Source organism: Aquarana catesbeiana, linkage group LG10 (assembly GCF_042186555.1).
Source record: "Aquarana catesbeiana isolate 2022-GZ linkage group LG10, ASM4218655v1, whole genome shotgun sequence".
Taxonomy (NCBI): domain Eukaryota; kingdom Metazoa; phylum Chordata; class Amphibia; order Anura; family Ranidae; genus Aquarana; species Aquarana catesbeiana.
The window spans coordinates 213,633,252-213,649,221 of NC_133333.1; the positions used below are offsets into that span (position 1 = coordinate 213,633,252).

At 41.6% G+C, this 15,970-nt stretch overlaps 1 protein-coding gene across 2 annotated transcripts in view; it reads right to left on the reverse strand.

Annotated features, from left to right (window-relative positions):
- KIRREL3 (kirre like nephrin family adhesion molecule 3) overlaps positions 1-15,970 on the reverse strand; it is a 1,308,166-nt gene that overhangs the window by 512,376 nt on the left and 779,820 nt on the right. For both annotated transcript variants that reach the window (XM_073603284.1, XM_073603286.1), the window contains exons 3-4: positions 7,238-7,387; positions 5,821-5,970 (exon numbers count right to left, since the gene is read on the reverse strand). In XM_073603284.1, coding sequence (XP_073459385.1) covers positions 5,821-5,970; positions 7,238-7,387 — 300 coding nt within the window. The remainder of the gene's footprint in view (positions 1-5,820; positions 5,971-7,237; positions 7,388-15,970) is intronic.

Below are 15,970 nucleotides of genomic sequence, written 5' to 3' on the forward strand. Positions count from 1 at the left end.
AGTCGTTTTCAGGTCCCCTTCGCTGAGGCGACCTGCAAGTCGTGCCACCCCTGTGTGAACCGGGGCTTAGTGCTAAAGCATGCATGTGTCTATCAGCCTGTTGATACAGTCCCAGGAGCAAGATACAGTCCCAGGAGCAAGATACAAGAGGTTAGTAGATATCTGGATTGAGACACACTATAGTGGGATATGCTTTGTTCATATTTCATGTCTGAGGTTTACAATCACATTAAGGTAACATGTGCACTGCACGTAAAACTCCCAGGTCTGTAAAACAAAACATTTATTATAATTCATTAAAGATCTCAAAAACTCCCAGTCACGTGAACATGTAACATGTGACAACTTTCTTTTGCAGGAAGGTAAACATAATAGGGGACACCTACGTTTTCCTTTCATCTAATATTTCCAGTCACTCAGATGACAACACAAGATTTGAAAACAAAGCTTTAAATGGCACCTGTGCCCAGACTGTGGATTTTAAAATATTTACACCCAACAAGCAGGAAAAATGAGCTTTAAAACAAGCCATCCCTGACCTCTCTACTGCGTTTCCCCGAAAATAAGACCTACCCCAAAAATAAGACCTACTGTGATTTTCCAGGAGGGCTGCAATAAAAGTCGAAACCCCGAAAATAAGCCCTAGTTAAAGTGGTTGTAAAATCCTATAATCCACTTGATTACAGTATTATATAATGTACAATGTGTGTGTTTCTGTAATATAATTGTGACAAATACCTTCGGTACAGCGCCGCTTGGTGCTCAGCTCACCTCCCGCAGCTCCCCTCCTCTGCTCCCAGCTGTCAGCAGGAGATCTCGGGCCTTCCCTCTGCAGTGCTCGGAGTGAGGAAGAGAGCTTCGGCAGGTCACGGAAGCTCAGAGCGGCGCTGTAAAGAAGGTATTTAGCACAATTATATTACAGAAACACATTGTACATTATATAATACTGTAATAGAGTGGATTATACAACCACTTTAACTCGGTTCACACTGGGGATTCCTGACAGGCAGGGAAGGAGAGGGGGAGAGAAGACAGCACATTACATGGTAAAACCTACCCCAAAAATAAGCCCTACTATATCTTTTGTTGCCAAAATGAAGACCCTTTCTTATTTTCGGGTAAATGCAGTAGCTGTATGTATTGTAAAGTAATTCATTCTCAAAGATCCTCAAAAGATCACAACAGAGATTCTAAAGTCAGTTTCAATCAGTTTCTATCAATTTAGGACAGCGTTTCTTAATCTTAGTGATATCAGGGCCAGGTAAATTCCATGTCCCAACAGTAAAAAAAATGTATACTCATACAATTAAAGTATGAGAATGCAAAACATGTATTACTAACTTACTAACTAACTTACTAACGGACATATCACCATGGATGTCGCACCACTTCCTTAAACTAAATCTCTCTAAAACTGAGCTAATAATATTCCCCCCCCGCCCCTGCCCCCCTCCATGACTTTTCCATCAAAATCAACAATGCAACTATCAGTCCCTCCCCTCACGCCAGGGTATTCGGTGTAATCCTAGACTCTGACTTGTCATTTCAGCCTCAAGTCCAATTATTGTCAAAAGTTTGTAGAATTCACCTCCGTAACATCTCTAAAATTTACCATTTTTAACAAATGAAACCACCAAGCTCCTCATTCATTCCCTTGTTATTTCTCGCCTTGACTATTGCAACTCCCTTCTCATTGGCTTACCTCTCCATAGGCTCCTCCCCTCTTCAGTCTATCATGAATGCTGCTGCCAGACTTATCCACCTTACCAACCGCTCAGTGTCTGCCAACCCTCTCCTCCAATCCCTACACTGGCTCCCAATCGCCCAGCAAATTAAATTCAAAATACTAACCACAACATACAAAGCCATTCACAACTCTGCCCCGAGCTACATCACTAATCTTGTCTCCAAATATCACCCAAATCGTCCTCTACACTCTTCTCAAGACCTCCTACTCTCAAGCTCTCTCGTCTCCTTCTCCCATGCTCATCTCTAGGATTTCTCCAGAGCCTCTCCCATCCTCTGGAACTCGCTACCTCCATCTATCCGGCTATCCCTTACTCTTGCTACCTTCAGGCGATTCCTGAAAACTCATCTCTTCAGGAAAGCCTATCACGTCTCCAACTAATCTTTTCCCACTTCCAGCAGCTCATTCCCCACAGTTACAACCTTTTGTACCACCTGCCCCACCCTATTAGATTGTAAGCTCTTCTGAGCAGGGCCCTCTTAATCCTCTTGTATTTTATTGTATTCTAACTGTATTGTCTCCCTTTTATATTGTAAAGCGCTATGTAAACTGTTGGCACTATATAAATCCTGTATAATAATAATAATAATAAAAAAATTAAAATGTATTTAAAGGCATTTGCTTTCAGTTGAAATATTGCTAAACCCCTAGTATTGTTGTCAGTGACTGCAATTGTAACCCTCAGCATCGATGTCAGTGGCAGTACTACCAACCCCCCCACCCTCCAACATTGGTGGTCAGTGGCAGTGCTGTTAACCTCAAGTTTTTACGATTTTTCTAACCACTTACGGACCCGCCCGCCGTCGTTTTATGTCTACTTTGAAGAGGAATATTGTTGTTTTTATTTTTTATTTTCTTCAAATGACATTAAATTATTATTTTTTTATTGCATTTTAGTGTAAATATAAGATCTGGGGTCTTTCTGACCCCAGATCTCATATTTAAGAGGTCCTGTCATGCTTTTTTTCTATTACAAGGGATGTTTTACATTCCTTGTAATAGGAATAAAAGTGACACAATTTTTTTAAAAGAACAGTGTAAAAAATAAAAATAAAAGGTAAAATAAATAAGAAAAAAATAAAATAAATGTAAACGCGTCACTCCCGCCGAGGCTCGCATGCAGAAGCGAACACATACGTGAGTAGCGCCCGCATATGAAAACGGTGTTCAAACCACACATGTGAGGTATTGTCACAATCGTTAGAGCAAGAGCAATAATTCTAGCCCTAGACCTCCTCTGTTACTCAAAACATGCAACCTGTACAACTTTTTAAACATCGCCTATGGAGATTAAGGGTAAAAGTTTGTCGCTATTCCATGAGCGGGCGCAACTTTGAAGCGTGACATGTTGGGTAACAATTTACTCAATGTAACATTATCTTTCACAATATAAAAAAAAAATTGCGCTAACTTTACGGTTTTATTTTTTTATTCAAAAAAGTGAATTTTTTACAAAAAAAGTGCGCTTGTAAGACCACTGCGCAAATACGGTGTGACAAAAAGTATTGCAACGACCGCCATTTTATTCTCTAGGGTGTTAGAAAAATATATATATATAATGTTTGGGAAGTTTGGGAAATTCTAAGTAATTTTTCTAGCAAAAAAAAATGTTTTTAACTTGTAAACACCAAATCTCAGAAAGAGGCTCTGTCCTTAAGTGGTTAACTGATTATTAATAAAATTTGCTATTTTTTTATACTCTCTGTTCCATCATATTCTTCCTTTGGACTACACTTTAAAGTAGAGGTTAATCCTTATTGTATGGCTTTTGGTTTGCTTATAAACAATTACCATTTTTTTAGTAAAATCCCCTTTTTCCCCTTTTTTTATCCTTTGTTTCATCTCAGTGCTGCTCATCACATGCACCCTCTTTGCAGCCACCACTTCTTGTCTCAATGCACTACAGGACTGCTGCAAGGTGTTTCTTAGGGTGGTTTTCCTGATGGTGACCACAGTGGACCATGTCTGAGCAGTGTGTTTGCACAGCCATCTATAGTCCCCATGGGAGCACAATCCGGAGACAAAGGGGCCACCAGAAAGTGCCTGAACAAGGACTTTCATGGCAGGATCACCAGGGCTTATTTTAATGAAAGCTGCAGATTCAATGAAATGTAAACTGCGTTCCATAAGAACATTTACATGTTAGAGATCATATGAGATTTTTAGGTACTATGTTTACATCCAATGTAATAATGATCCCAGCATAGCAAAGTGTTTTCCAATAAATGCCTTTATTGCCTTGCTTTATCAGGGATATTGGTGCTCAGCAAAGTGCAAAGTTGTGTTTTTTAGTATTTTTTTTTAGTATTTTTTTTTAGTGAAAAACAGAAAAGTTTTGTTTACAGTCCCGGGGGACCGACATACATCAGCATACAGCAGTTCTAAAATAAGTATATAACAGAACCTTCAACTTTACAGCTATTTTGAATAGAAGGTTGAAAGCTGGTTGTTTGAAGTGTGGCACCCCTATTCCGAACGTAAATCGTATGTTATTTAACAGTAGAAAGGTTAAGAGGCTCTGAAATAGAAATGTGGTTTGCACAAGTGGTTTAATGGAGTAGTGTATAAACATTTTAAATCATTGTGCTCCTACCAGGTTCCCAGGAAAGCGTTGGCGATTTATTTTACTTAAATAATGTTGACCACAATAAAAGAACTGCTCAAAGCTGGATTGATGTAGGGTTTGCTCACATAAGCACCAATATTTATTGGGTTTACATATTTTTGATAGTGGCATTTTAGCTCTCATTTAGATGGGCGCTGGTCAGTGGCGGCCCATCCATTAGGGAAGCCGGAGCACCGCCCCCTCTATCCAAAGCCGCTATTTTGATAGGACACTGCCACCCCCCATTCATGTGTCCGGCCCCTTTCAGGACGCCAGGCGCGTGAATTACAGCAACGGGGGTGGGTTTTTTTTTTTAAGCACCTGATTAGAGCCAGAGGCTCTAATAGGCTTCAAAATAGGGTGGGCTCGTGGCGCAGAGCATTGCGTCAGGAGCCCACCCAGGTGTTACAACAGCAAATGAATATTCGCTATTGAAACACTGATCCTCAATCCGGCCAATCAGAATTAGGTCTCAGACCCGTTTTTCGATTGGCCGAACAGAGAAGAGTCCCAATTGACCGCCGAGGAGGAGGGAGGAAACGGAAGCCACCGCAATGCTCGTGGAGAGCAGGGAGGGGAAAACCTTCACCGCTGTCGAGCAAGGGAAGCCGTCGTGAAGCCCGGGAGAAGTGCTGCCCACCATAGATGGGGTAAGTGCACCAGACCCACCCGACCGACCGTCCGCCGACTGCGGGGAGGGGTTTGGTGTTACTATATGGTACTGTGTGCATTTAATTTTCACTCTTGCATCCACCTCAATCTGCATGCAAGCAGACTATAGATGTGCATGCAGATGCAGCGGCTGCACAGACACAGTTACTTGTCATTATGGGGTTTATTTACTAAAGCTAGAGAGGGCAAGATTTGTCACAATTCTGCACCAAACCAATCAGCTTCCAGGTTTTATTGCTAAAGCTTAATTACACAAGCTGAGGTTAGAAGCTGATTGGTTTCTCAGAATTGTGACTCATTTTTCCCTCTCTAGCTTTAGGACAACAAAAGCCTCAACATACGGTGCGGGTGTCAGTGCTCATCTGAATGAGGTGTTAGGAGGTTCTGCATGGTAAAGCTTTCAAAAGAAAAGGGTAATTTTGAAGTTAGGTGGGCTAAATAAAGAAATAAATGTCCAATAGTCCACTTAAATGAATAGGGTATTGTTATTAGCTTGTTTGTATGTGATTTTTGTACTTGTTATGACTATGTAGATTTGAAGCAAGCATAGTAAATAAAAAAAAAAAAAAAAAGCAGATAATGAGGGTTTTTTTTGCACCAAGGCAACAAAACTGTATAAGGATTCATAAGTAAAAGAACAGTCCTCTGTGACAAACCAGAATTCTACAATACGAAAAAAATGACACCGATAAAATTTCTATGTAGATTTACATGTATAAGCAATTATACCAGATACCAATGGCAGATTTATTTTTCAAAAAGCAGCACATGTACTTTTTGTAAATATAAGACTTACCTAATACGGTGAGACGGGCTGGACGCGATCGGATGGCGGCCTGTATCGCCTGACATTCGTACAAAGCATCATCCTGAAGCTCTGCTCGCTGAATCTTCAAGTGATGTTCCCCTGACAGATGGTCGCCCTCTACAGAGTAACGAGGGTACCCTTAAAAATGAGAAAACATGATATCTGTAAAAACATTCAGGGATCCCAAAGAGTTCTAAATTGATATTTCACTACTTTTTATGGGTAATACAAGTTCCTGCACAGCCATTTAACTGCCCTGGGAAAGTTTATCTTGCAGATAAATACAGTGAAATTTATTTTTAGGGAAATCTCATACATTTTAAAAAAACTACCTAGCCATTTTTTCTCATTCAATGCCTATTTTCTGTACTGTATGTGCGGAGGAACTGCATTGTCACCCTAGGCTGCTGACACCTGACTGTAGCCCAGCTGTCACCCTGGTCTCATTCACTGATGTCGCCACCATACAGATTTATAGAGGAAAGTTCTTCTGTCACAAACTATGAGCAAGCAGGCTCTTTTTTGCAGAAGAGAATTGCAGTATCTCTTCTGCAAAAATACACCCACCTGCCTGCTCAAAGCATTCTCTGACATGAAAACAGAGCTATGCCAACCAATGGAGACAGTTGAAGAAGGTGAGGGCGAGGGACTGTTCCAGGAAAAAAGTAAATTTAGCTCCACTTTAGGTTAGCCTATGTATTATTGATAAATTGTACACCTAGGACTAAAGAATCCTTATCTCCATAACATGAGGGGAGGTGTTCTCTAGTCCACTAAGAAAACTGGGCAGGGTTGATAACACTGTTTGAGATTTTAGGCAGAGAGCACAGGAGCTTATGAGCTCACTAGGTTTCTGGTAGAAACTACAGTTATTTTTGCACTTATCAAACAGATCTAACAAAATACTTTCAATGGAATATTTAACAGTGACATAATTAGCCCTGAAGAAGGAGGTACAGGTCCCAAAAAAAAAACCACTGGCCTGCTTGATCAATCTCTCTTCTTTAATAATTGTCACACAGATCAGTGCCTTATTGATTTCCAGCATCTACTTTGGTTGAAGAGGACTGTTTAGGGCCTTGGTAAATTCTTATCTGTGATCAACGCTTAGGCACTAATTACATGCTTTCCCTATGAGGGTTGTGGGGCAAATATTGAGGCATAACCAACCAATCAGAATCTCTGCAGTCCTTCCCTTTTAGCGGAGAGACCACAAAAGCAATGCTGGAGCCAGATGGGTTTAGAATATGAAGAACTGTTGCTCAAAAGGGATTTAACATTTGTCTTTTAATTGTTAGCAGTCACCAAAGTAGATGATCACAGTAAAAAACATTTCTTGAAAGAAAAGTTCCTAAATAGCAATAGTAAAAATAAATTACATTTGGCAAAAACTGGATCCACCTACCAGAGAGGTCTCGGCCCACACCGAGTGCCAGTCCATCTTTAATCCATAGCACAATGCCGTGGTACCCAGGAATGGCACATAGTAGACTCACTGGCCTCCCTGCCACCACCACCTGGTCCTGTGGCTGCTGGGTGAAGGAGGAAGATTGACCTATGGGAAGAAAGACCAGAAAAGGTTAATTAACAACTACACCTTATGCACAATAATATTTTATAATAGCAATTGTAAAGAAGTGCCATGATAATAAGAAAATTATTTATGGTACCTTCTTTCTGTCAATATGTATAGATAGGAAGGAAGGGGCTATGTTGGACTTTAATGGTACCGTATATCAACTGATGCTAAACAGTCAGAAGTAAAATATTTAAAGAAATTTCTTATAAAAATACATATAATGACAGATTTACAGATTAAAACAAATAGTGATAATCAAGGCAAAATTCAAAGTTGCATCAGATCGTGACAACTAGAACATAGATACTATCTGTATATTGGTTGCTCTACATGTTTTGCGGGTTTACATTAGCTGCTTCTTCAGGAAATTTCTACAGTTAGATGGTGATTAAAAGATGATTATCACCGAACTATGAAAGTAGAGAAAATACATAGTCTATTTAAGAAAACGGCTTGTAATCAGATATACTCAAAAACCATCCATCCAGAGTGGTGAGTATAAGGTAAAATAGAATAGCGTTTCTTTATATATGTATAAAACATTGATAACTATGAAAGTAGAGAAAATACATATTAGTCACAAAATACAGTGAACAGATATGAGTACTTTATGTATACATATAACAGCATTTTTTTGTAAATAAAGCATCTGTTGTGAATCCCTCAATGTTCCATTGTCTTACCAAGAGGCGTCGGATTGCCAGGGGCCCAAGGAAAGATGACCCACCTCGGGAGCCCGCTGAGAGGCACAGGATACAAATGATAATAGTCTATTTAAGAAAAAGGATTAATAGAAATATGTTTATTAAAAGCTGTTCTAAAATTGAATGGTTAAATGCTATTTCATTGTAACACATATTATAGGCCTCTGTTGTGATACCATTATTCCCTCTCTGGGTCCCATTGATGTGTTGAGAACGTCATAATAATGTGTCCCACTAGAGGGCCCTCTATATTCTTTTTTTGTCCTGGTCATGGGCATGCCCTTTTCTGACATGGCGGCCCTTGACTTATTGCCTGGAGGTGCGGCCATTGTAGGGTGGCATGGCACTATGACTCTCTCCGTGGGTGGGTATGCGGCTCTGTAGGGGGAACCGAGCAAGTCCTTTGTGTCCTGCTTGTGCCCATTGTCTTGATGGCAAAGCACTCACTGATGTGATGTGTATTTGCTGTTTTTTGGACAACACGTATGCGCCAATTTGGTGCATGCCCACTGCAGGTCCGGTGACGTCAGACGCAATGAGCTATCACCTCTGTGCCTCTTGGGGATGTGCAGACGGCACAGGCTATCTGGTAGGTTCCCTTTTAAATATCCACTTATTATGTTCCAAAGCTCTAGCTTGGCGATTGCTATTTACTATGTATATATCTGCTTTACCTTCAGGGTGTCTTGTCCATCTCTGTTTTTGTTTTTGTTTTTGGGTGGATCGAGCTCTCTCTCTCTCTCTCTCTCTCTCTCTCTCTCTCTATCTCTCTATATATATATATATAATGTCCAGCCTTGATCCTTATACTCCGTACAGGTGTTAACAACCACCACTAACTGTGAAGGTGAGAGAGCCACGTGCAAACCTTGTCAATAGCAATATATGCGTCACATTACCTGTATATATACAGATATATATGCACCTTGTGGCCGCATGCACTGATATTTTTATCTTTCCTATAGGTGCTGAGTTTGGGGTGCTTTGAACATCACCCCCAAAATAGCATTATCTGCACTTCCAAGCTAGCTACATATGTTGACACTGCATAATTTTAGCTATATGTATGTATGTGCATGCACGGCTATGCACGTGTATGCGTGTATATTTATAATTTGTTTGTGCATTTGCCATATATAACACCCATGAAGCTAATATATTTGCCCTTATCCTATAGATATACTCCTCTCTATAGGGACCATTTTGTCACCCATTGAGCCTGTATAACGGAATTCACCCTCTTGGGTATGTAACTCTATCAATGTTTTATACCTATATAAAGAAATGCTATTCTATTTTACCTTATACTCACCACTCTGGATGGATGCTTTTTGAGTATATCTGATTACAAGCCGTTTTCTTAAATAGACTATGTATTTTCTCTACTTTCATAGTTGGTGATAATCATCTTTTAATCACCATCTAACTGTAGAAATCTCCTGAAGAAGCAGCTAATGTAAACCCGCAAAACATGTAGAGCAACCAATATACAGATAGTATCTATGTTCTAGTTGTCACAATCTGGTGCAACTTTAGAATTTTGCCTTGATTATCACTATTTGTTTTAATCTGTAAATCTGTCATCATATGTATTTTTGTAATAAAATTCTTTAAATATTTTACTTCTGACTGTTTAGCATCAGTTGATATACGGTACCATTAAAGTCCAACATAGCCCCTTCCTTCCTTTCTATATCTTATAACAGCTTGCGACCATCCTTATATCCCAAAATGGTTTGTTAACCCCAGGTCCTCAGACCATGTTGCAGATCGATGATTCAAATGGATGAGATAGCCAAGTTTCTTTCTCCTAATAAAGGAGGAGGAAACATCCGCGCAATGGGATGCATGCAATGGAAAAAAAAAGGTGTTGTTGGAACTGCTGCCACTACCAATTACTTCCACTAGGTGGAGTATGATATGAGAAAAGAAATAGAAGTAGATATGGCGCTGTTCCTAGTCATCAGTTCATGGATGGGTCTTTGCCCAAAGGGATTAACAATCCTTGTTGAATCTTTTTAGCAGCCTCCAGCAAACTCACAGCTCTTCAAGACAGATGTATTCACCAACTCCTCCTCACCACCCACTTGGGATTCAACAAGGACTGTTAATCCCTTTGGGCGAAGACACATCCATGAACTGACGGAGTTACCCTGTGTTATCCCGCGGTGCTACACAGTGGCATACACTGTGGATGTGTGAGACCCCAAGAGGGGGTGAAGGATCTGGTGAGTGCAGTCACTATTAGAGCATGGATTAAGGCACGCAATGAATGTTTATCCATTGGAATATCCACCAGAACCCAGGGGGATTTTTTCACCGGCACTGAAAGCACCTAATTGTATATATGTACAAGTTCATCTGTTTGTTTACATCAGCACTTTATATCCGTACCATTGATTTGTGTTATTGATCATATGAATATTGCACTTTATTTCACATTTTTATGGATATATATATAGATAATTTTATGGATCAAGTTAGAGCACACACTGCACTTTATTAAGTCAGGTAGCCAATTTGACTTATGCACATTTAGGACCTTTATGCACAATTGCACTGTACAGTACTTGAAGACATTCACTGAATAGGCAATATTTTTTTCCCACAAAATTCCGTCCTCCCAATAAGGGAGTAGCACACACCTGAATCCATCAGGCTAGGAACAGCACCATATCTACTTCTATTTCTTTTCTCTCTCTCCTAATGCAGACTGTGAGGTAGGAACTCACTATCTTAGTATAGGGCCAATTTTATATTACACAACATAAAAAAAAATCTTACATACATTTTTGGGGTGAGAAGGGCTGTATTTTGGATATATTTTATTTTTTTCATTGTTCTTATTATCCCTTTTTGTGTATTTGTGTTTATGCATTTGAGCTTTATTTGTGTATCACTTTAAATTCCTATTTTACTTTTTGCTCTTCCCTGTTCTTTATTTTATTCCTTATTTAGGGCACATCTCAGTACAAAGATACAGACAAATATATGCATCATAAATCCAGAGAAATGGAGAGAGACGGTAAATAGTATCAGGTGTCAACAACTGTAAATCTTTCTAGGAAATGAATGCTGTTTGCAGAGAAGCATATGTACTAATGTTTCCCTGTTTATTAAAAGGAAATAAAAGTTAAGCTCTGAGCATTTTTGCAATATTAAAGATATTGGCATGCCCAAGCCGATTAATATTTTTGTAACAAAAACTCAGAAGGGAAGGGAGAGAAAAATAAAAAGGAGAATGTTGAAACATATAGTAAAAAAATAAACAAGGACAGGAGGGGGGACAGGGGTGGGGAGAAGTGGTGGTGGGGAGGATTATAGGGGTAATAGGGAAATTTATCAGGAGTATATCTGATGGTGCTATGTGCTAGAGGTGCTATGTAAGGCCAAGGGTAGGGGCTTCTAAGGCCGAAGTGGGCTATTGGTACTATGAGGTTAATTGTACTGTATATATTGATACGTTTTCCAACTTTCAAGAAACCGTTGAACCTGCCTTGCCCAAAATTTCTGGTCATGTCAACATGGTTTGTGAGGAGACGAGCAAAGAAAATAAACTTGTGCCAAGTATGCAACAAGTTCTAAGAGATCTAAAAAAGCCAGCTGGTGGTCCAAGCAGGAGAGGTGTCCATTGTCGTTTGCCTAAGGATGGATCAAAGTCATCTGGTGTCTGGAACAATGAATTGCTTTGATTCACCATTTGTTTTTTGTTTTTGTTTTTTGTATTTTTTGGTGAACTAAAGCAATTCAATGTTCAAGAAACCAGATGACTTTAATTCATCCTTAGACACATGACAACAGGCACCTTTGCTGCTCAGACCACCGAAGGGCTATTTTAGACCTCATCCAACTCACCTAGTTTAGCACCTACCTGAGAATTCTGCAAGAGGATCCAGTATTGAGACCCCTGTGGCATCAAGAGAAACCTTTAAAATCCTGCGTGGGGACAGGGTATTGCCCACCTGCATCTACAGAAGGTTGTGTGTTTTTTACCCCATAGGGTTACCGCAACTTCAGCAGATGCAAGTTATTTTTTTTTCCATCAATATCTTACTAGAGTCATTTACTACACGATAGGGGCTCTCCTACCTCCCTTCTTTTTCAGTGGACACCCCTAATCACCCAATGGGCCTGTACATCCTAAAACCCAAGTATGCCATGAGTTTTTATTATTATTATTGAATTCATTTTTTGAGAACCAGAGGGTTATGGATGAGATTAAATATTGTTTTCATAGGATGGGAATGCATGCCCTGGCCACATTAAGCACATGTATTGTTTATCCCTATTTAACACATCAATAAGTTCATTCTACTAAAAAATGTACTTAATGGTATACTTCTCCTAGCATTTTAGGCATGCCATCAAGCTCCTATCCTCAATTTTATGTTCCCTGGATGGACCACAATCACACTTTAGAATAAAACAATAAGTCCATCCTGCATTTTTTTCTTAAAAGCAGTTTCATTCTCACATCATGAATAGGGATGAGCCGAACACCCCCCGGTTCGGTTCGCACCAGAACCCGCGAACGGACCGAAAGTTCGCACGAACGTTAGAACCCCATTGACGTCTATGGGACTTGAACGTTCGAAATCAAAAGTGCTCATTTTAAAGGCTAATTTGCATGGTATTGTCCTAAAAAGGGTTTGGGGACCCGGGTCCTACCCCAGGGGACATGTATCAATGCAAAAAAAATTTTTAAAAACGGCCGTTTTTTCGGGAGCAGTGATTTTAATGATGCTTAAAGTAAAAAAAAAAAAAAGTGAAATATTCCTTTAAATATCGTACCTGGGGGGTGTCTATAGTATGCCTGTAAAGTGACGCGTGTTTCCCATGTTTAGAACAGTCCCTGCACCAAATGTCATTTTTAAAGGAAAAAATCTCATTTAAAACTGCTTGCGGGTTTAATGTCATGTCGGGTCATGGCAATATGGATGAAAATCAGTGAGACAAACGGCATGGGTACCCCCCAGTCCATTACCAGGCCCTTTGGGTCTTGTATGGATATTAAGGGGAACCCCGCACCCAAATTAAAATAAGGAAAGGTGTGGGGCCACCAGGCCCTATATACTCTGAACAGCAGTATACAGGCGGTGCAAACAAGACAGGAACTGTAGGTTTGTTGTTAAGTAGAATCTGTTTGTAATTTTGAACATTTTTAACGTGTTTAGCTCCAGCCAAAAAATCTTTTCTAAGCTTTTTGGAAAACATAGGGAAGGGTTATCACCCCTGTGACATTTGTTTTGCTGTCTTTCCTCCTCTTCAGAAGATTTCACCTCACTTTTTTGTCCCAATGAAAAATGTTTTTTGAAAATTTGGGTTTTTTTGTGGAACAAGGATTGGAAAGCATCAGTGGAAAGGAGAAATTGTTTTCCCATATTAACTCTTACAGGAAAGAATTTCCCTTCCTAGGGGTAGATTTCATCTCACTTCCTGTTGTCTCCTTCCGTTTGCAAGTAGGAGTCGTTTGTAAGTTAGATGTTTGAAAGTAGGGTCCTGCCCTATATACTCAGCAGAAATTTGGGCCTTAGGTGTTGCTGTGGCCACAACACTGTAAGCCCTCACAGGGCCCTGCTGTGAAATATTAGATCAAGAATTGTAATTACATGCCCCTGTTGAACAGGAGCTGAAAAATTAGGCCTTAGGCACTGGTGCTGGTGCCACAACACTGCAACCCCTCACAGACACTCTAGTTGGAACGCAGGAACGAGCCCTGCTGCAAAGTATTGCTTCAAAAATTGTAATTACACGCCCCTGTTAGACAGGGGCAGAAAAATTGGGCCTTAGGCACTGGTGCTGGTGCCACAACACTGCAACCCCTCACAGACACTCTAGTTGGAACGCAGGAACGAGCCCTGCTGCAAAGTATTGCATCAAAAATTGTAATTACACGCCCCTGTTAGACAGGGGCAGAAAAATTGGGCCTTAGGCACTGGTGCTGGTGCCACAACACTGCAACCCCTCACAGACACTCTAGTTGGAATGCAGGAACGAGCCCTGCTGCAAAGTATTGCATCAAAAATTGTAATTACACGCCCCTGTTAGACAGGGGCAGAAAAATTGGGCCTTAGGCACTGGTGCTGGTGCCACAACACTGCAACCCCTCACAGACACTCTAGTTGGAACGCAGGAACGAGCCCTGCTGCAAAGTATTGCATCAAAAATTGTAATTACACGCCCCTGTTAGACAGGGGCAGAAAAATTGGGCCTTAGGCACTGGTGCTGGTGCCACAACACTGCAACCCCTCACAGACACTCTAGTTGGAATGCAGGAACGAGCCCTGCTGCAAAGTATTACATCAAAAATTGTAATTACACGCCCCTGTTAAACAGGGGCTGAAAAATTGTGCCTTAGGCACTGGTGGTGGCGCCCAGAACCAAAAATGTTCTTACAAGCTATCAGCGTGATGATTGAGGAGGAAGAGGATAATTACTCAGGGATAGTCACTCAGCATCAGCATAGGCAGTCTTTGAAGGGATCTGAGATTTCAAAAAAAATTATTCGGTTACATCAGCATCAGGTGCTTGGTAGCTGGTGGTGATCCAAGACTCATTCATTTTTATGAAGGTCAGCCGATCGACCGAGTCGGTGGACAGACGCACCCTGTGATCGGTTACCACGCCTCCAGCAGCACTGAATGTGCGTTCCGAAAGAACGCTGGATGCAGGACAGGCCAGTAGCTCAATTGCATACTGTGCAAGCTCTGGCCAGTGATCCATCCTCAAGACCCAGTAACCCAGAGGATTTTCGGTGGGAAAGGTGTCCAAGTCTGATCTTGCCCCTAGGTATTCCTGCACCATGTAAAACAGACGCTGGCGATGGTTGCTGGAACCGATCATACCTTGGGGCTGCGGACCAAAAAATTGTCTGAACGCATCGGTCAGACGGCCACCTTCTCCACCGCTCCTTCTTTGACTGACCGAAGCCTCAGCAACACGTTGTCCTGAAACAGGAGTTTGTAACCTCCCAGTCTCTGGGAACGCGTTGCACAGACCTTTCTGCAAGGCCTCCCGAAGATGTTTCATCCTCTGCTCCCTCTGCGATGGCAAGATAAGGTCCGCAACCTTACCCTTGTAACGTGGATCAAGGAGGGTTGCCAGCCAGTATTGGTCCTTCTCCTTGATACCACGAATACGAGGATCCTTACGCAGGCTTTGCAGGATCAGGGAGGCCATGCAGCGTAGGTTTGCTGAGGCATTCGGTCCGGAGTCCTCTGGGTCACTAAGAACGACATGGTCCGCAGCCACCTCCTCCCAGCCACGTACAAGTCCATGTGTTTCTTGGGACTGATCCCTTAAAGACTGCTGCTGATGCTGAGTGCCAGGCTCCACCTCCATACTGACACAATCTTCCTCCTCCTCCTCTTCCTCCTCGTCCTCTTCCTGTGTGATCGGCGGGCACGCAGGAACACTGTCTGGATAAAGGGGGCCTTGAGAGCTAAGGAAGTCCTCCTCTTCCTGCCTCTGTTCTGCCTCAAGTGCCCTGTCCATTATTCCACGCAGCGTGTGCTCCAACAGGTGGACAAGGGGGACAGTGTCACTGATGCATGCACTGTCACTGCTCACCATCCTCGTGGCCTCCTCGAATGGTGACAGGACAGTGCATGCATCCCTGATCATGGCCCACTGGCGTGGGGAAAAAAAACCAAGCTCCCCTGACCCTGTCCTGGTGCCATAGTCGCACAGGTACTCATTGATGGCCCTCTGCTGCGTGTGCAGCCGCTGCAGCATGGCCAACGTTGAGTTCCACCTGGTGGGCATGTCACAGATTAGGCGGTTCTTGGGCAGGTTAAACTCCTTTTGGAGGTCCGTCAGCCGAGCACTGGCATTATATGACCGGCGGAAATGCACA